This window comes from Muscardinus avellanarius, assembly GCF_963383645.1.
Source record: "Muscardinus avellanarius genome assembly, chromosome: 15".
Lineage (NCBI taxonomy): Eukaryota > Metazoa > Chordata > Mammalia > Rodentia > Gliridae > Muscardinus > Muscardinus avellanarius.
Window position 1 is genome coordinate 23002285 of NC_137801.1, and position 20982 is coordinate 23023266.

The following is a 20982-nucleotide window of genomic DNA, read 5'->3' on the forward strand; positions in this document are numbered from 1 at the left end:
ATTTTTATGTATGTATATGGTATTGGGTACTGAACCCAGGGCCTTGGGCATGCTGGACAAGCCCTCTACCACTGAGTCACACACACACACACACACACACACACACACACACACACACACACACACATGCTCCCCTGCCTTTTAAAGTTATTTTGAGACAGGGTTTTGCTAAGATACCCAGGCTGGCCTAGAACTTGCCATCCTCCTGCCCCAGCCTCCAGTAGCTGGGATTACAGACATGCACCACACACCACACTGTAAGTCACAACGGCTTGGACTTTATACTTGTTATCTATTTGAGTTACCGGCAGATTGTGTTGAATTTAAGCAGGAACTGCTCTGTGCCACGAGAACTCCCCATCCTCTCCATTTCTAGCCTATACACAAGGGTATAAATAAGCTTCCTGATTGATAGGAGATGGTCCGGGATGCTTCTGTGAGTATGATTAGCCTGGGTGTGAGCTGTTCAGCATATACGACAGTTTGCTGGGCTCTCATTCCTAAGACATTATTGTGGACAACTGGAAATCATCTAGCTTAAAGTTTTCATGAAAGTGCTTTACAAAGGACTGAGGCCATGTCGCCCCTCAGGTGGACTCCCCCAGTACCCTTAGCCAGTCTCTTTGCTAGAGAGTTAAAGACAATTTGATGACAGAGGCTACAGAATCCAGGGGGAAATAACTAGATGGAAATGTGATTAAAGCTTATGAGTATGTAAAGTCAGAACGAACCTCTGCCCGACGCCGTTCAATTCAGTCCAGCAGACACTCCTGGGCTGGGTGCTTGGGAAGCAGGAGGACAGTGTCCTGACGACTTCACTCAAGTGTCTTTGGGGACGTGCCTCCCTAAAGGCAGGCACATGAACTGATGGTCACAGCCATGCACGGAGCTTAGGGGAAGTAAATAAGAAGGCTGCTGACTCTGTCTTCTGGAAAGACACTTTAAGAACTAGGTTTCCCCAGGTAAGGAGAGGGGATGGAATGTTCCTGGCAGAGACCACTGCATGGACCGGCCTGTTCTTGCCCTATCCAGGGGGTATTGCCATTCTATGACATTGCTGCCAAATACCTGCGGAGCCTCTGCTGGATTCCTCCAGTAATGGGGGACCCGCCACTTCCCACAAACCATTAGACTTTCAGGCAGCTCTGATGATTTCCCAGTTTCTCTGTGGAAGCCACAGGTCTGAGGAGGTAAGAAATTATTGGAATTTGTGTGTAGGTATGTGGTACTGAGGACTGAACCCAGGGCATGTTAGACAAGCACTCTACCATGGGTCACACACTCACTGGATGAGTCTGAGCCACCTGTGTTGGGTAGACCCCGCGGCAGGGCTTGGCTCTAGAGAACATGCAGGGCGTGAGGCCCTAATGTCCTGGCTGCCCCAGGCCGTCCTTTCCCACCTCCTAGTGGAGTGTGGTACAGGGAAAGTGCTGTGTCAGAGCTGAGACACCAGGCTTCTAGCCCAGGCTTCCGTTCTCATTGGTATATGACTTTGAACAACTCCTCCAGCCTCTCTGAACTTCGCTTTAATCCTAGTTCAGTCCAGGAACATTTACTGAGCAATATGTGAGGTTCTGGGGTATATATATGGACCCTGCTCTGAGGAGTTCTCAGCCAAGGTAAAGAAATGGGGAGGTGAAAAGTCAAGTGTAGACCCAGCGTGGGAAAGGCCAATGCAACCAGTAACAGACAAAATGGAGAAATTCCCACGAAGGTATAAACTACTGAAACACACTCAATAATAAATAGGAAATCTGAATTGATTGATAACGATGAAATGAAATTAGTAATTCAACACCCTCCCCAGAGATTAGCTTCTCTGGTTTCACTAGCAAATTCGATCAAACATTAGTACCAATTACCAATTCTCTACAAACTCCTCCTCCAAATGGGAGAGAATGCTTCACAACTTATTCTATGAATCTTATCTTGATAATAAAATAAGACAAATTTTTCACAAAGAAACAAAACTACAAAGCTGGGTGTAGTGGCGCACGCTTGTAATCCCCACGCTCGGGAGGCTGAGACAGGAGGATCATGCGGGTTCGAAGCCAGCCGCGTATGTTGGCTTAAGAGACCCTGTTTCCAAATAAAAAAGTACAAAAATAGGTCTGGGAGTGTAGCCCGGAGGTAGAAGGGCTTCCAGGAACCCCAGTACCACCAAAAAAAAAAGAAGAAACAAAACTACAGACAGTCTCTCTTAGGAAAACATACAAAAATCCTCAACAAAATACTGGCAAACCAAATCCAGAAACTTATGAAGGCATTATACCCTCAAATCAAGTGTGATTTAGCTCAAATGTAAGGTTTTAAAAACATAAAAATCAATGAATGTAATAAATATAGAGTAAAAGACTAAAACCTCATAAGCATTTCAATGATTATGAGCCAGAATAAGCATTTTATAAAATCCAATACCCCTTCAAGATGAAAACACTCATTAAGTTGAAATAAAAATATTTCTCAGAGTTGGGCATGGTAGCGCACTCCTGTAATCCCAGTATTTCAGAGGCTGAGACAGAAGGATTGCAGGTTTGAGGACAGCCTCAGCAAGTAGTGAGACTGTCACCAACCTAGTGAGATACTGTCTCAAAATAAATATAAAAAATAATGCTGAGGGTGTAGCTGAGAGGTAAAATGTTCCTGAGTTTAATCCCCAGTGAAAGACAGAGAGAGAGAGAGAGAGAGAGAGAGAGAGAGAGGAGAGAGGAGAGAGGAGAGAGGAGAGAGGAGAGAGGAGAGAGGAGAGAGGAGAGAGGAGAGAGGAGAGAGGAGAGAGGAGAGAGGAGAGAGGAGAGAGGAGAGAGGAGAGAGGAGAGAGGAGAGAGGAGAGCAATACTTTTTAGTCTGATAAAGGCCATTAACTCAAAGCCCGTAGCTAACATCACAGGTAATGGTGGGAGAAGGATTGTTACCCCTGTAAGATCAAGAATAAGGCCATCTTAAGATGGTGGGCACAGTGGGACACACCTGTAATCCCAGTAGTTGAGAGGCTGAGACAGAAGGATTGTAGGCTCAAGACCATCCTTGGCAACTTAATGAGACCCTCTGCAACTTACCCAGACCCCATTTTATAATGAAAAATAAAATAGGGCTGGCGGGGGGGCGGTGTAGCTGAGAGGCAGAAGGCCCCTGGGTTCAATACCCAGTAACAACAGCAAAAAAAAAACAAAAAAAACCCAAAAAAAACTCAAAATAGATCCTAAACCTAAATGTAAGAGCTAAAATTAATTCTTAGAATAAAAATATAGGAGCCCACCTTTATGATAATGGGTTAAACAGTCTCCTTAGATAGGTTACCCAAAGCCCAAGTGGCAAATAAATAATTACATATTGTGCTTCAGACAGTACTACCAAGAAAGTAAAGGCAACCCCAAGAGTGTGATAAACATATTTTCTAATCATGTATCTAAAAAGAAACTTGCATTTAAAATTTATAAAGAATTCTTAAAACTCAATAGTTAAAAAAAGTTCCAATTAAAACTGCGCAAAGGATCTGAGTAGCATTTATAAACGAAGACATACGAATAGCCAATAAGTACGTGAAAAGAGGCTGAGCATCAGGTGTCGGTGCAAATCTAAAGCACAACGAGATTCCTCTCCACACTGTTAGCACAGTGGTAATAAAAAGTCAGATGATAACAAGCATTGGTGAGGATGAGATGAGGAGACGTGGGAGCCCTCAACACTGCTAGTGGGGACACAAACTGGCATAGCTGGTTTTGGGGAAAAGGTCTGGGAGTTCCTCAAAAGGTTAAGAGGAGTTTCTAGTTGAGTACAGTGGCACGCACCTGTAATCCCAGTGCTTGGGTGGCTGAGACAGAAGGATGATGCTTGAGACCTGCCTCAGCAACCTAGTGAGACCCTCACCAGCTTAATGAGACCCTGTTTCAAAATAAAAAATGAATATAACCTGAAGGTAGAATGCCCCTGGGTTCCATCCCAGTATAAAAAAAGGAGAGTACCATATAATCCAACAATTTCAAGAGAGAGCCACACAAAAACTCATGCACAGATATTTATAGCAGCATTATTCACAATACCCCAAAATGGAAATGACCCAATGTCCATCAACTGAAGAGTAAATTTTTTAAATGTGGCATATCTATACAGTGGAATATTATTTAGCATTAAAAAGGAATAGAGTACTCATGTAGTCGATACTATGTGTGAATGTTGAACCCATTATGCTAGAGAAAGATACCAGCTACAGAAGACATATCATAGATAGATGACTTCATTTATATGAAATATTTAAAGTAGGCAAATCTTCAGAGGCAGAAAGTAAATCAGTGGTTGCCAGGAGTTGGAAGAAATGGGGACTGACTGCTGATGGGCACAGTGAGCTTTTTGGGAAGGTGAAAATTTCTAAAATTGAGTGTGGTAATGGTTACATAACTATATGAATATACTAAATTAAAGCTATCAGATGTATTCTTTTTTTTTTTTTTTTTTTGCGGATCTGGGGATGGAACCCAGGGGCATTTGACCTCTGAGCTATACCCCTTGCCCTATTTTATTATTATTATTATTATTATTATTATTATTATTATTATTATTATTTTGGTGGTACTGGGAATGGAACCCTTCTACCTCTGGACTACACTCCCAGACCTATTTTATATTTTATTTGGAAACAGAGTCTCTTAGGCCAGCAAGGCTGGCTTCGAACCTGCGCGATCCTCCTGTCTCCGCCTCCCAAGCGCGGGGATTACAAGCTTGTGCCACCACGCCCAGTTATTCTTTATTTTTGAAACAGGGTCTCATTAAGTTGCAGAAAGCCTCACTAAGTAGCTGAGGCTGTCTGCGAACTACGATCCTCTAGTCTCAGCCTCCCAAATGCTGGGATTACAAGCGTGTGCCACCATGCCCAGCCAAATGTATTCTTTTAAATTGGTGGGTTTATGATATGCATTACATCTCAGTACAGCTTTATATATTTTGAAAAAGACAAAAAATGCATAAGAAAAGCAGCTAACCCAGACTCACATTTATTCAACAATGATGTATTAAGCACCTACTGTGTGCTGCCCGTGTGATTAAGGATCATTTTGTTTTCGTGCCGAGTGACCAGTATGTTGAGTGCAAGAGCTGTGGGGTGGGGACTCTGCCTCGTCCTGGTGCCTGGGGTTCTCATCAAAGGAACGTGAAGATTGCTTTGGGATCATTCCTAAATATGTCTCTCTTATATTTTTAGACATCCTGCGGGAATTCAACCCTTCCCTCCAGGGCTTCGCCGTTGGCACTGGGAGACAAAACACTCCTGGGGCTTTCTTAAACCAGGCGGTGGCAGGAGACACATCAGAGTGAGCCGGCACCCCGGGGTGGCAGCACATGGTCCTGGGTCTGTCGATGGCTGCAGGCCTGGGAAGGGGTCTGAGGGTAGGAGGCTGGACTGGCCTCTCTTGGGGGTGTCCCTTGCTGTTGAGCCCAGAAAGCTGCTAGTGTGCCCATAACCCTACCCCAGGAACTCGTCACAATTTATTCTGATGCCTGGCATATGCTCCGAGCAGATCTCCTGGCCTCATCTATAAATCTCACAGCCACACAAAACGGTCGCTGTCAGAGGACGCACACAGGGCACCAGCTGCTACCCTGTTCCTGCTCCGTTTTGGAGTCTGTCCCTCTCTGTGACAGCCTTTTAGAGCTCTATATTCTGCATCATGGAAAGAGCACCAGGCTGGGAGGGAGGCCCTGAGCCTGAGTCCCAGCCCTCTCCCTGGCCTCTCCTCATGGGCGCAGGGGGTCCTGCTGAGCTGTGCGTGGTGTCCACATTGGCTCAGGACTGCTGAGCTGTGCGTGGTGTCCACACTGGCTCAGGACAGCGGGCCCAGCACTGATGCGGCAGGGCTGCAGGGCTCAGCTGGGGAAACTGCTAGGGACAGAGGTCACACATGCAGGTCCCAAGAGGAAGCGGGTTAGCTTTCCTGTGCCCTGAGCCGCCACAGCCGACTGAGTGCTTCTTGGGGTTTACTGCCTGGTCAGAAAACACAGAAATGCAACTCCCAATCGAGGAAAAAGAAATGGACGGATCCTTTCTATTTAATGCTATTTTTCTCCTAGAGAAATCACCAGCCTCACTTTCCATGCAGTTCCCAGGATTCCTATGGTTTGGCTCCTAGACTCCCCAATGAGCTCCCAGCTCTCAGCCACATCCCGAGGCTACAGGCCAACTAAGTAGCTTGCCCATTTCTCCCCGATAGGAAAATTGATCACACAAAGCCCAACAGGTTTTGCAATGGATTCTGGGTGTCTGTTTCCCTTTGGTGGGGTAAAGGTTACTGACACACAGGTTTAGATTTCTGACTTGCTTTAGTATCACTGTAACTGTACTCTTTCCAAGCGCCTGGCAGCTAGTCATATCAGAGTGGAGGCAGCTCAAGCATGCTATGTCAGGGCGGCATCCAAGAAGGGAGCCTCTGAGTCGGGAGCGTAGAAGTAACCAAAATGAGCGTGAATCACTTGGCCCTGGGTCTGGCCTTGCTTTTCCCGAGGCCTTGGGGCTTCTCCATGTGAGCAGTCAAGCCATCATGGGTGGTAGAAAGTGGGGGATTGTTATTCCCTTATTTCTGTTGACACTAAGTACACAAAGGAGGCTACATGGCCTGGCCAGATGCGTCATGGTGACTACATGGTCTGGCCTTGCGTCTGCAGGCACATCAAGCCTGATGACAGCCCTCACACACGTACCGCAGTGCACCATGCACAAAGTGCCTCCATGGTCCTCACCCCTGTCCTGTACAGTGCCTCTGAGATGGACAGAGCAGAGGGCGGGAGTCCCATGTTGAATTCATGATAAAATTGAGGCTCAGAGAGGTCCAGGAACCACCCCCAACTCTGGCCCCAGACAGAGCAGCTGCCCTGTTCACTTCAGATTTCCAGTCAGGGAGCTGAGGCTCCACCAGGTTAAGTGACTCACTCAAAGTCCCCTCCTAGGTTATCTGATACCTAGTGTACGGTGATCAAGATCAGGCCCACTGGGCTCGTCATCAAGTGGAGAAAAGGAGGAAAATTAATGTTTCCTGATAGGCACTGAGCCAGGGACTTTATTGATGGTGATAGTGGTGGTGAAATAGAAGTAATTCAATGGACGCTCACCATGTGTCAGGCACTGCTCTCAGTTCTTTATATGACACCCTCATTTAACTCTTCCAACAACTCTGTGAAGAAGGCATGCTTACCGTCCTCATTTTACAATAGAGACAAACTAAGTGAGGGTTTCTAAGGTAAAGTCTTCGCCAAGGTCTCGAGTTGGACAGTGGTGACAGCAGAATTCAAGTCCCTGCTATCTGGCACCAACAGTGGCTTACTCCAGGGGGCTACTTTGTTGATTTTATTTGCTAGCTCCCAGATGACCCTCTAAAACAGGGTTGGTTTGCCCCCATTTTGCATTCTTTTTAAATTGATAATTTTTTTTTTTTTTTACTTTTATTGGTGCATTGCAATTCCGCATAACAGCAAGGTTCGAAGTGCTAGAAACGTTCCAGGCACACAGCACTTGGTGCGCTCCCCTCCGATCCACCTGCTCTCCCCTCCCCCACCATGCAGTTAGTGAGCTTTCTGGTGATGCCTTCCTGTACAGACACAGCCTTGTTTGAATTGTTCTCTTCCTCTAGCCTTGTTTGCGCTGCCCCACCTCCCTCCCCGAGCCCCCTTTTTGGTATTTTACTGGTCTCTGTCCTCATTTATCTCAAGTCCCTTTTCTCTCTGACTTCTACATATGAGAGAAAACCTTAGGCCCCTTGACTTCCTGAGACTGGCTGACCTCACTTGGCATAATATTGTCTAGTTCCATCCATTTTCCTGTAGATGATATAACCTCCAATTCAAGGTACTTTCCCCCAGTTGCCACGAGGCAACCAAGTGTCCAAGGCAGGTATGCCCCCCACCGTGTCACCTTGAGAACCAGGGGACTGAGGTGGGCACACGCCTGAGCGAGCATGACGTGAAATTCTCACCTGGGAACCTCTGCTGGCTTGGGAGAGAAAGAGAAGTAGGTCATTGAACACTCCTGACACAAAAGAGTCCCACTGAGAGTCACCCCCTCAAATGTGCAGCGCTCTGCCCTCCCCAGCACTCCTCCACCCTGCAGGCTGCCCCCTGGACCCTCTTCCACTGCATGTCAGATTTCTGATCTCTCTACTAAGTTCCCCTCCCAGCTCCTGTCCTTACCTGCTTCCTCCTCTGTGTGCCCGCAGGGGGTTAGCAGCCCAGGCCAGGAGGCTGGTGGACCTGATGAAGAACGACTCGGTGAGTGTGGGGGGAGTCAGCGAGGGTCTCCCCAGAATAAGAAGTGGGCCCAAGAGCCCCAGGGCCACAAGAAGGCTAGCGATGGGGTGAGGCTGCATGGGAGCCGAGCTGGGTTTCTAACAGGCATGTTAGAAAGGCCTGACGCTCTGCCCCACTGGAAAGGGGTTCCCCATTCACTTGATTAGTACATCAGCCAGCCAGGGATTCAAATTAAACTAGTTGGGTATCGGGCTGGAAATATGCCAGGGAATGTAATACAGTCCTACCTTCATATTGCTTATGAGGAGAGATCAAGGGGATGAATATAAATGATAAAAGTTGACATGTAAGGAGAGCTGTGTGTAAGGTGGAGTAGGGGTGCAGAAGAAGGGATGGGCCCTCTGCTTGGGAGGCCAGAGAAGGGCATGGAGATGGTAACGCTGGGCTCGGAAAGACCAGCGTTAGGTTATCTACCCGTCAAACCAAAGCAGGTTCATAGTGCAGACTTTCTTTTGGAGCTGTTCCCAGGTGGACAAAGAGGGGGGATTGGGATTTGTTATTTTGCATAAAATTAAATGTACTCTAAAGTCTACTATCAGGAAGTTTCAGAATATTTCTATCCTTAATGTCAAACTTTTCTGGCTTTTTTTCCCCTCCAACTTTCTTCCCCCACCTGTTTTGGAAACAGATCAGAGAAGCAAAACTGTAAGCCAGGGACAACCTAAGAGGCTGTGAGAGCCACAAGCCCTCGGGCCACCACTTATGAAAAGTGTATGGCTGCCCCCTTCCTCCCAGCCCCGTGACTTCTGATACTTCCCTGGGTATCAGAGAAGGATTCCTCTTGAAGGAGGCAGATTCCAAAGGTGGAGAGATCTTCTCGGAGCAAGTGCTTGCAGCCACGCATTGCTCTGATCAGCTCTGCAGCTGACGTGTTCAGGGCAGCTTTGACTCTCATGAAGGATCTGAGTTCGGAGTGCTCCCTCTTGATGGAAGATAGTCCTTCCTCTCCTAAGGCAAAATGGGAATTCCAGATTTCTAGAGGATCCCAGAACAAAACATCCTTTCTCAGGGCCAGTACCAGCTTCTACGTAAAGACACACACACACACACACACACACACACACACACACACACACACACACACCTTTGCCATGCTAAAGATGAAGAATGCTCCGAGAGCATCCTCATCCACTCCCACCAGGACAGTCTGCTACCATGTATGGAAGTCCAGTGACTTCACTTAAAATATGCATGCCAGTATTTAGCACCAATGATCTCAGGACCCCCAAATGAGAGAACTGAAAATGTGAATGTCTACTGAATTCTCTGGTTGGGAGGACCCAGCTCTTTCAGTGTTCAGGACTGTGTTTTCCCTGACTTGACTCTGGGATGGGTGCTGATGTTTGTTTCCTGTCCATTTCAGAGGATACGTTTCCAGGAGGACTGGAAGATAATCACTGTGTTTATCGGAGGCAACGACCTCTGTGGTTCCTGTAATGATCCGGTAGGTCACATGCCCTTTGCTCAATACCCTCCCTCAAGTAAGAATTTCCATGGGTGCTCGCTGGCTCCCAGACCGGGGCAGCTAGGTTGGGACTTGGCTTGAGGTTTGGCTTGGATCCAGCCTGAGATTCACCCTGAGACCCAGCGGATGTTCACCTCTAGGAAGAGATGCATCAGGGCAAGCAGGGTTGGTCATAAGACTGATTCTGATGAAGTGTCCTAACACAGGGACCTGATCATATCTTTCTGGAAGCCAAGATAACATTATGATGATCTAGAAAAGTCTTGCCTATCTTCATAGATCACCTCAGTCAGCTCCTTCTCTGGCACTCACCAGCCTGACCATGCCCCGCTTCTGTTCTGCCACTTTGGTAGAGAAAGCTGATTTCCTATGAGGCCATTTAGCAAGGTTCAGAGCCACATCATTCAGGGCTGATGGGGAACCCAAGTTTCCCCAGTTTGGGTTTCCCAGGGAAACTCAAGTGCTGCTGCACCTTTTCCCAGAATCCCAGTGTCTCTGAGCAGAAAGAAACTCTCAGGACCACTGAGTCTCTCGCCCACACACACATGCCTGTGCTGGGAGCTGAGTAGTAGCAAATGAAACACAGGCTCTGCCCTCCCCTCTGTCTCCCCACCAGAGGAGAGACAGGCTACTCATCATAACAAGGTAAGACATCACTGTGCAGCTCTGTTGGTATACACAGATGAGTGTCTAAAATCAGAATTGCTCAGGGAACTTGGTGTGTCCATGGGGTTGGGTGGTGGTCAGAGCACAGCACCAGAGACACCCCCCCCCCAGCTAGGGATTGAAGATGGGTGTTCTGGACAGGCAGAAAGGGGATCAGCAGAGTGAGGTGAGGGGTGGTGATCTTGCTGTAGGCTCTGAGCTGCCCAGAGGGATGACCCTGTTCCCTGGCCTCCTACAGTCCATCTTCCTGGACCAAAGTCACCTAGGGGCAGAGGCTTTCAAGCTGTGATGTGAAAGACACATGGGAACCTGAGAGGCGGAGGAGGGGCTGGGACTACAGGCCCCTTCCAGGACCCCCTAAGAGACAAGGCTTGATCTGTTTCATAGAGCAAGGCTCTTGGTTAGAATTCAGTCAAGGAAGAGTTCCAGTGCTTTTAAACATTTAGAAACACAAATATTGAGATCAGAAGAGATAAGAGTAAAAGTGTATTAATGCTTGGGGTGGAAGGAGGGTTCACAAGACCTTCTTCTCCTGAAATTTCTTTACAACACTTTAGTAGGATACAGCATCCCAGACAAATGAGGCCCAAAGAAGACGAGATAGAGGCATGGGACCTCAGAAGCCATCTTCCAACACCATCATCTTAGACGGTATTATAGAGAGACATGCCTTAGCTAAGGCTCTGTGTCCAGTTCATAAGAAGTAGATTTCCCTGAGGTCACGGCCACAAACCTGAGGACTTTGGGGTTGGGTGGAGGCCGGGGCCCCCAAAGACAATCTCTCAGTATTATCCACTCTGAACTACAGGAAGAGGAGGAGAGCCAAGAGAGAAAATAGTCCTGGTCTGTAAGAAGATGATGTGGGGGGATGGGGCTTAGATGACGCCTTCTCTTCCTACAGGACCGCTACTCTCCCCAGAACTTCACAGACAACATCAGGATAGCCCTGGACATCCTCCATGCTGAGGTATGGCAATGGGGCTGCTCAGCCCCTGAGCAGCTCCACCTGGGCCTCAGACCTCACCTGAGGCCCTCTGCTTCCTGCTGAGACCCTCCTGGCAGGTCCCCAGATCTCTCCCCAGCAGCCTGAGTGCAAGGGTATCACAGAGAGGAGAGAGGGAGGGAGAAGGGAAAGAAGAAGGAAGTAGTCGGAGCCAGACAGGAAGCCCTGGCTCAACTCCAGCAGGATGTGCCAGGCCAGGCCACAGAAGAGCCTGGAGTGGCCCCGCCACCTTCTTGGCCACCTTCTGCTCTCCGCAGGTTCCTCGGGCATTTGTGAACATGGTGAAAGCGCTTGAGATCGTCAAACTGAGGGAGCTGTACCAGGAGACCAGAGTCAGCTGCCCGCGGCTGATCCTCAGGTCAGACAGAAACTTCTCTCTCTGTTCTGGGATGGGCTGTGGACTCTCAGCAGATTCATTAGAAAACCCCCAGGGCTGGGTGTGAGGAGTGCTGAGACCACCTTGTTTTTTAACCTGAAAAGTCTCATGGAGGGACATCCCAGGATGCTCTGACCCCAGCATAATCCTCAGCTACCTCCCTCAGGGTGCACCCTGGAACCCAGCCCTGCATATGTTGCCATGGCAGCCACACAACACCTGCTGTCCTCCAGGGAGTTGGGAGCAAGACAAAGAGTGGCGTCAAGCTGTGTGGGCAAAGCTCAAGGAACACTCAGGCCACGGCTAAGACCCATTCCAGCTGGGTGTGGTGTTGCACACCTGTAATCTCAGTACTTGGGAGGCTGAGACAGGAGAATCACAGTTTGAAGACAGCCTCAACAATGTAACAAGACTCTCAGTGATTTAATGGGACCCTTTTTCATAAACAAAACAAAACAAAATAAATAAAAAGGATTGGGGATATGGCTCAGAGGTAGAATGCCCCTGTGTTTAATCCCCAGTACCATACACACATGCGCGTGCGCGCGCACACACACACACACACACACACACACACACACACACACTTCATGGTGTGTTCAGAGTGCCCCCACCCCTCCCTGAGGCCTGTCTCCAGGACAGATAGTGCCTCGCTGGTGTGTATGCTCCAGGCTGGACATTCACAAATACAAGCTACTGTCTCTTGCTAATGGGAGAGATGGCCAACTCAGACTCAGCAGAGTCCAGAGGTAGCATCTTCCCCAGAGAACAGAAGACGTGGTCCTAGGATGCCCCTGAGAGGCCGTCTTCACCCCTCAGCCTCCAGAGCCAAACAGTCATGGCTTCCCTTCTAGTGTTGTACTTCAGAAGTAACACGCCCTGCAGGGCGTGGTGGTGCATGCTTGTAATCCCAGCATTTGGGAGGCTGAGACAGGAGAATGATGGTTGGTGGACAGCCTCAGCTACTTAGTGAGGCCCTCTGCAACTCAGTGAGACCCTGTTTCAAAAAATAAACAATGAAAAATAAGGTTAAGGGGTGTGGCTTGGAGGTAGAATGCCCTGAGTTCAAGTTCAATCCCCAGTACTGCAAAAAGAATGAGGAGGAGGAAGAGGAGGAGGAGGTGGAGGAGGAGGAGGCAGCAAGGAGGAAGAGGAAGAAGAGGAAGAGGAAGAGGTAGAAGAAGGAGAAGAAGAAGAAGAAGAAGAAGAAGAAGAAGAAGAAGAAGAAGAAGAAGAAGAAGAAGAAGAAATAATAATACAATGCCCTTCTCACCGAAGCCCTACCATTTCCCACAGTGTTTCTGCTTGCAAGTCCTCTGGACCATTAGCACAGGTCACACTGGCTCTGCAAACACCCTCCCCCTGGCTCTGTATCTCTGTACAAGCCACCACCCCGTCCCTGAGCACATCACGTGGTAATTATTCATTAATTACCTCGTGGTAATTATCCCCCATCACCCGGGCACTGAGTCACCGCTTGACAGCAAGGGAGCTCGGCGGCCGCTTGCTGAATGGCTGAATGCATCATTCATGAGAGACAGCCGTGTTCTTGGAAATTAAGGGGCAGGTTGGCTGAGCCCCTGAAGATCCGTGCCAGGCCTCACCTGGGGCGGTCTGCTATGCCCAGGTGCCCTGGAGAAGGCATCGGCACTGTGAGCAGAGACAGGTGGCCGCCGAGTGACACACGCTATTAGCGCCCTGGTGCCAGGCGAGCTATTTTCAAACTCCTGACTCATCGGCTGGCTCCTGCCTTCCCCAGTCACCAGGCCACATGGGTTCAGTGTATTTTATTGATTCTGCTCAGAGCAGCTCTCCCAAAAGTCCCCTGTTACCCATCACTGCTGGCCTTTTTAGACTTAAAACTCAAGGTTCAGGTGGTCATTTTCCAGGTCTATTTGAAGATCTAAAATAGTGAAGGCACTGAACTTCAGAGTCGGATGGATACGGGGTCCCCTGCCCTGCAGCCCTCTGGTACTCTGTGCTCCCTTCCTCTCTGTGTTCTGACTCAGTGGCTGAGCTTTGCTGGGTGCTGGTTTGTCCTGAGCCACCTGACCTGTTATCATCTCGTTCCCCTGGACCAAAAGCTCAGATTTGCCAAGTGGCTCACCAGGGTGGAGCTGCAGACTGGACAGGAGCATTTTAATATAGCAATTAAGAACTCCGGCTCAGAGCGAGAGAGACTTGAGTTCACTCAAGTACCTGCTGCCACATTCAGCCTCTATATGGCTGTGTGCCTTTGAGAAGGTTACTTAACCACTCCAGGCCTCAGTTTTCTCTTCTATAAAGCGGGGGATAATGATAATTCCACTTCTGGAATGGTGGTGAGGATTAAATGGGTTAATACCCATAAAGCTCTCATCATGCCGCTTGAATCAGTTACCACGCAGTGTACTTCGGCGATGACTGCTGCTGTGATTGCTATTCTCATTCAGGAGGAGGAGGCCTCTGCAGCACTGCCCTCAGACAGCCCTAAGGTGCTCAGCTCCACAAATGTCACTCCTACAGTGTCAGAACTGTTTCATTTTCAAGAGCAAATCCGGCTCAGGGACACTCATTTCAGCTTCATTGGGCCCATTCAACAGGTTGGCCAACCTGAGAGTATTGAGCCAACATTCGTACATCATTTATTCAGTTGGTGATCATGGTGGGGCATCTTTTCGGTTTTGTTGCAGGTCTCTGTGTCCCTGTGTCCTGAGGTTTGATGATAACTCAACAGAAATCGCCTCCCTCATCGAATTGAACAAGAAGTATCAGGTGAGCCAAGAAGGGGTCCTAAAGCTGGACAGAGCTGACCCTCCATGTCTACAGTTTTCATATCCGTTGGTTCGACCGACCACAGATCAAAAATATTTGGATGGGGGAAAACTTGCCTCTCTTCTGAGCATGGTTTGATGCTGTTGTTTTATTGCCATTGTTCCTAAACAATACAGTATAACAACTATTTTCACAGCATTTACATTGTCTTAGGTATTCTAAGAAATCTGGAGATGATTTAAGGTATATGGAGGATTGCATAGGTTCTGTGCAAATACTGTGCCATTTCATATAAGGGGCTTGAGCATTTATGGATTTTGGTATCCATGGGAAGTCCTGGAATCCATCTCTAACAGATGATGAGACATGATTGTAGTCACACAGTTACCTTCCTGGACCTCTGTTCCCTGTTTCTGGCCAGCTGTTCCCAGGTCTGTCCTCAGCCAGAGACTCAGATACCATGTCCTGGAGACGTTCATACGTCAGCCACAGTAGGCCATCGCACCCTCAGAATCATCTCACTCCTACCTCCTCCCAGCAAAAGCTGCCGTCCTCATCACTCTCCTCAGAGAGAACCTTTGTTATTAATAACCACAGTCACTTAGCACTCACTATGCTTCTCTCAATTGTACAACTGTGAACCACCATGGATGATACCCCAAGAAATCAGTAGCTTTGGAGGGGGCTTAAGAGATGGTCCAGGTCTTGCCCAACATCCTCCACTTGCAGATAGGAAACGGGTCCAGAGAGGAAAGCCACTTGCTACAAGTCACACAGCTAGTTAGCACCGCAGCACCTTCTCTCCTCTTTCGGGGGACCGCCTTCTTCCCTTCCTCCTGCCACACTGGAGGCTTTGCCTGTAGCGGGAGGACACAGGCCCAGGGGGTCAGACCTGAGGCTTCTCTAGAATAGGGGCTCTCCTTCTATTCACCCTAAAAGTGCAGGTTGACTTCTGTAGTGACATATTCCCAGCTCTATAGCCCCGATTCCCCTCTCCCGCCAGAGTCCTGGCCTCAAATGCTAGAAACCCTGGTGAACCGTAACTCGGCAGAGTTTGACCAGAGTGGGAGCCAGAAGGAGGTGGTTGGTTTTTCTAGAACTGAGCCTAAGCAGAGGCTGTGAGGTTATCGCTCTGTTACCCTCCTAGACTGACCTGAGAGCCTCAAAGAAGCACATCCTGCGCACGAGCCACAAAAGCACACATTAAACGTTACTGACCGCCCTTTGAATTTTCTGAATGTAGGACAGACCTCTGCCACCTTTCCCCCTGCAGGAAGGGACTCAGCAGCTGATTGACAGTGGACGATATGACACGCGCGACGATTTTACAGTGGTTGTGCAGCCATTTCTTGAAAATGTGGACATGCCAAGGACCTCGGTAAAGAAAACACGCGGCGCAGATCAGTGGAGCCCCCAGATGCCCCACGGGGGCTCCATATCTCTGTAACTGCCTCTTTTTTTGCCCGGTGACCAGGAGGGCTTGCCTGACAGCTCCTTCTTTGCCCCCGACTGCTTCCACTTCCACAGTAAGACTCACGCCCGCGCAGCCAGCGCCCTCTGGAAAAACATGGTAAGAACAGTTCCCCCTCCCTCACCCTTGACCTGCGCCCTGACCTTCCCACCAACCATCTCCTCCCCACTTCTCATCTCCCTGCTTCTTGGTTTAGCTGGAACCTGTGGGCCAGAAGACAACAAAGCATAATTTTGAAAACAAGATCGACATCATGTGTCCGAATCAGGTAGAGTAAGAAGCGCAGTGCTCCCAGAACAGCATCGTTTCCAGGTTCCCAGCTCTCATCTGCTTCTCAGTTCATGTCGTCCCTGTTCTGCCCACCTACCCACCCCATGGAATACTCCATGTCAGCCACCCACCATGCCCCCTCTGGTTGAACTTAGTGGGACGCTGGCCCCCTGACCCAGAGCCATGGAGCACTCCTTGTCTTCCCACACGGCCAAGGGCTCTGGATGGACACCACTCTTTGAGGCAGGCAGGAGGAAAGTGGCAGCCACTTTCATCTCTCCTTTTGAAGACTGGGAGCAGGGGAGAGCTTCAAGGACAGGCGGGACAGAAGGATACCCTGTCTCCATGTAGCCACCTCCGTGACCGTCTGTGACCAAGATGTAGAATAATTACTGGTTGGACAGAGGATGAAGGACAGGGTGATGAACTGGAAGCTGGAGCTAGGAACACAGATACTAACTAACCAGGAAGGGAGCAGAACCAGAGGGCTTTTCACCCATAAACTTCCAGATTGATTCTTGAAGCTGTTTTTACCCCTATGAAGCCTTCTGTTCCCAGGAAGGTCCCAGCTGGACACGGGGAACCTCTGTGCCAGGACTTGAGTAGGGGAAAGATCCAACATGGACCTTTCTTGCTTGGGCAGGACGGAGTCCAGGCTGCTGGAGTACAGGATGTGCCTGACTGGCAAGTGAAGATAGGGATTTTTATTTGCAGGAAGAGCTGCACTTTGGTGGGGTGGAGACAGAGGTGGTGGCACAGTGTCCTCAGCCAATAGGGCGGGCAGTGGAGGGAAGGCTTACATGATCCTGGGAGCCACCTGAATTATTCATTCTGTATTGATGTTGGGTTTGGGTTGCAGAGAAGGCCCCAGTGCATCCTGGGAGGAATCCCCCAGAGGTTGGCCTGCCTGAGAGGGCCTGGGCTGAGAGGATGGAACTGGGGAGACCAAGGGCATGTGTGTCCAGGTGGGCACTTATCACAGTTTGATAAACAGAGCAAGACAGACACATTGCAATCGTGCATCCCTTCTTCCCACAGGTCTGGCCATTTCTGAGCACCTACAAGAACAGCCTGCAGGTATCAGCTCACTGGGCCATGCAGTGGGGAGCCCCCAAGCGGGACTGGCCCAACGGGTGGGCGGGCAAGAGGGCAAGAGATCCCGCAGGTGGCCAGATGGAATCACACTCTTATAAAGACCACTTCGGCCTTTAGGTAGGATGGAGGGCAGACCAAACTCCATTGCTCATGGCTTGGCATCCAGCCAATCAAACCAGAGCCCCTGAAGACACAGAGAAAAACGCATGTCCTCACCATCTGCAATAGGAGTGGAGGTGGTGTGGGCTGGGGTCACTCTTCCAGGATGAAGGAAGAGTCTGACCCAGGTTGACAGATGATCTCCATGTGGCCGATATTCAAATCACCTACTCAGCCTTCTTTAGATGCCCATTTGAGGCTCCTGCCCAGGTGTAGGACCCAAGAATCTATATTTATAAAGCCCTCCAGAGCTGGGCATGGTGGCCCACACTTGTAATCCCAGTACTTGAGAGGCTGAGACAGTAGGATAACAGGTTCACAGCCAGCCTCAACTACTTAATAAAGCCCTTTGCATCTTAGACCCTGTTTCAAAATGAAGCATAAAAAATAGCCCTGGGCATGTAACTCAGGTAGAATGTTCCTGGGTTCAATCCCCAGTACCACATACATACTCACAAAACAAGCCCTCTGGTTATGCCTTTGCCCAGTAAGCCTGTTTGACCCCTGATATTCTGGGATTCATTGTATGTCCTTAGGGCCACGCGACCTGGCTGCCATGCCGGGAAAGAAGCCCTTCTCCTTCGCCCCCCACTTCAGGTAAGCCCCATGACATCCCAGGACCCAGGGCCCCTCCACAAGGACTTGCACAGCGAGCAGCCTGACCGCCTTCATATGCTCCCTGCACTGTATGACTAACGCTTGCTTCCAGGCTGGGGCGAGGGTCTGCTTTGCCCCCTCCCGGAGTGTCACACCAGGGGTCCCGTGCTGCTGTCTGGCCTCAGCCTCTTGGAGCGGCGCAGATGGAGGAGCCCCGTGAGCTCCATCTTGTTCTGCAATGAAGCTCCTAGGTGGGAGGGGGTCAGGGCGTGCCACGAGAAGGCTACCTCAGTGAGCCTGTGGCCCGAGGCTTGTGGTTGCTGCTGCAGCCCGGCCTGGAAGATTCCCTGAGCGCTTCAGAAGAGACTTGGGGGCAGGGAGAGGCCCCCCGTGATTATTCCTCAAGATTCTAGATCCCAGCTCAAAATGGGCCGCACATCAAGCCCTGCCCCTCATCTCTCTGGCCCAGTGCCTGTCTGCTGTGTGCGCAGGCCGCAGCCTGCCTCTCACTAAAGTGCTCAGATCCTACCATGGCCGGCCGGCCGGCCTGCCTCCCTTCCTTCCTCCTTCCTTCCTTCTTTCCGCTTTTCTCTCCTTTCTTCACCCCCTGACATAGGACCAGGGCTAGGTTGTTTGGGAAACTGCTCGCATAAACTCTGCTTCCATCCACGGCAGCAGAGACAACTGGTCAAAACTGCAGTCAAAACCTACAGGCAGGTGGGGTTTCCGGTGTCGCTTAAAGCACAAAGTGCTACACTGACCGCAGCTGCTTTCCCGCAATCTCAAGCGTGTCCACTTGTCTTTCCAGTGCATGCCCTGAGGCCCGCAGATATCCAGGTGGTGGCCGCTCTGGGGGATACTCTCATTGTAAGGACCCTTGGGCCCAGGGCGGGTTGGGCGTGGCTGGGCCACTTGGGTCCCAGCCCTCCTGACACCAGGACCTGCTCTCCTGCCCTCTGACCTCTCTTGCCCCTCTGTCCTGGCCCTGTCAGTCCAAGACAGTGACTGTACTTAGATCTCTGACTACTCTCTGAAGCAGGTGTGGAGGGGAAATCTTTTTCAGGAGTACGCTGAAATGTGTCAGCGGAGGTTTTGAACACATCAGCAGCACTTTTTAAACATAGGCAAAAATGCATTCTTTTGACTTAAAATTCTCCCTGCCAGTGTGGGTGCTCTTTTCCCTTTGGATTTTGCTTTACGATCAGCTCAGACACCCACATCTGTTGCTTCTTTGTGTGGGTGCAGAAAGCAGCCTGGAGGCCTCAGAGGCGGGAGACGCTCTGCTCGCCTTCCCGGCAACTGGGCTCTGGTGGCTTCCTGGGAGCAAGCCTAGGGCTCCGCCAAGGCCTTACCCAGGGTCCTGCAGGGGAAGCAGAGAAATGAGAGATGATGAGGCATCTCTCCATGCAGTGGCAAATCCACAAGCTCCTCCTTCCCACTCGTAAAGAACTGGATTTGTAAAGCACGTGAGACTTCAAAATAGTCTTTACAACTATAATCCAAATTGGCCTGGATCACAAGCGTCCAGGAAGAGATGTCAAGGTCAGGGAAGGCAGGGAGCCAGGAGGGAGGTGGGAGACGCCAGCCTGCGTGTCCTGGCTCCATCTCTTGCTTTGCTCCAGCTGTGACAAGAGCCCCGGGAACCACGTCTTGGAAGCACTGCGTGTTCACAGCCTCCCTCTCCTCTGACTTGCTTTTCCTCTGTGTTTTGGTGTGTTCTCAAAGGCCGGCAATGGAATTGGCTCCAGACCAGGCGACCTTCCTGACATCACTACTCAGTACCGGGGACTGTCATTCAGGTAAAGTTAACCCTTGACCTTTTCATCTCCAGAAGTTGAATGGGATTTGACTCATAAATGCACAATTCCCCCAGACAAGGAGTAGGCCTGGAAAAGGCTTTCAGAGGATAACCTATATATTTCTGTAAAATGTAAACATTTGATGGATGGAGACAGTATTTTACTGCTGATAATCTTTTTATTTTTAAATTGTACAGAAAATCAAGGTTCTTATCAGACTCCTGGGTCAGCAAATGCATCCGGAAATGTACACGAAAAGCACCAACCCCTAAGCCCCTCCCCACCAGCTTGCATGTATACGCGCCCGTGTCGATGTTCCTGCGTCTCTGTCTACGTGTTTGTTCATGTCATTCTGCAGTCACACCTCTGCCTTTATGAATATTTACATAAACATCTGTATACAAAACTTTCCAAACCCGCACACGCTTCAGGAGGAAAAACCTGAGACAGTGTCACAACCCGAACCTGCCTACGTATGGGCACAGCATTAGGAGGGAGGTGGATGGGTGAGGCTGCTGGATGTAAGGCAGAAGCCCAGATCTGCCCTTTGAAAATAACAGATGCCACCAGACCCAGAGGCACAAGCCTGCAACCCCAATACTTGGGAGCCTGAGACAAGAGGATTGTAGAGTCAAGGCCAGTGTGTTAACTTAGTAAGACTTTGTTTCAAAAGTAAAAAATAGAAAGGGCTGGAGGTGTAGCTCAGAGACAGAATGCCCCTGGGTTCAAATCCTAGTACAAAATTTTAAGTAAATTAAAAAATAAAAGATACTCTAGTGATAGAGGACTAGAGAAGAGAGAATAGTCCCCCTGTCAGCAGAGAAGGGAAGGCTTCCTGGAGAAGGTGGTGCCCAGTGTGTCTTGAACAATTTGCCATTGGATAAGTGGATGGGGTGAGACAAAACATCTCAGGCACAGTAGACGAGCACAGGGCGTCCTCTGAGCCCTGGGTATGAGGATTCTGAAGTTTCTCTCCTTGCTAATAAAGTCTGTGCTGTGTATGCTTGCAAGTAATAGGCAAAAAACTCAGAATTTTCT

General features: G+C 49.5%; 1 protein-coding gene across 1 annotated transcript in view; it reads left to right on the forward strand.

The window, feature by feature from the left end:
- Nucleotides 1-20982, forward strand: part of LOC308273938 (phospholipase B1, membrane-associated-like) — a gene marked incomplete at both ends in the record, with an annotated part of 181166 nt that overhangs the window by 64092 nt on the left and 96092 nt on the right. The window contains 13 exons of the mRNA XM_080711345.1: nt 5198-5306; nt 8199-8250; nt 9653-9733; nt 11322-11387; nt 11681-11781; nt 14472-14553; nt 15827-15931; nt 16028-16123; nt 16221-16292; nt 17333-17371; nt 18085-18145; nt 18954-19012; nt 19871-19944. Coding sequence (XP_080567471.1) covers nt 5198-5306; nt 8199-8250; nt 9653-9733; nt 11322-11387; nt 11681-11781; nt 14472-14553; nt 15827-15931; nt 16028-16123; nt 16221-16292; nt 17333-17371; nt 18085-18145; nt 18954-19012; nt 19871-19944 — 997 coding nt within the window. The remainder of the gene's footprint in view (nt 1-5197; nt 5307-8198; nt 8251-9652; nt 9734-11321; nt 11388-11680; nt 11782-14471; nt 14554-15826; nt 15932-16027; nt 16124-16220; nt 16293-17332; nt 17372-18084; nt 18146-18953; nt 19013-19870; nt 19945-20982) is intronic.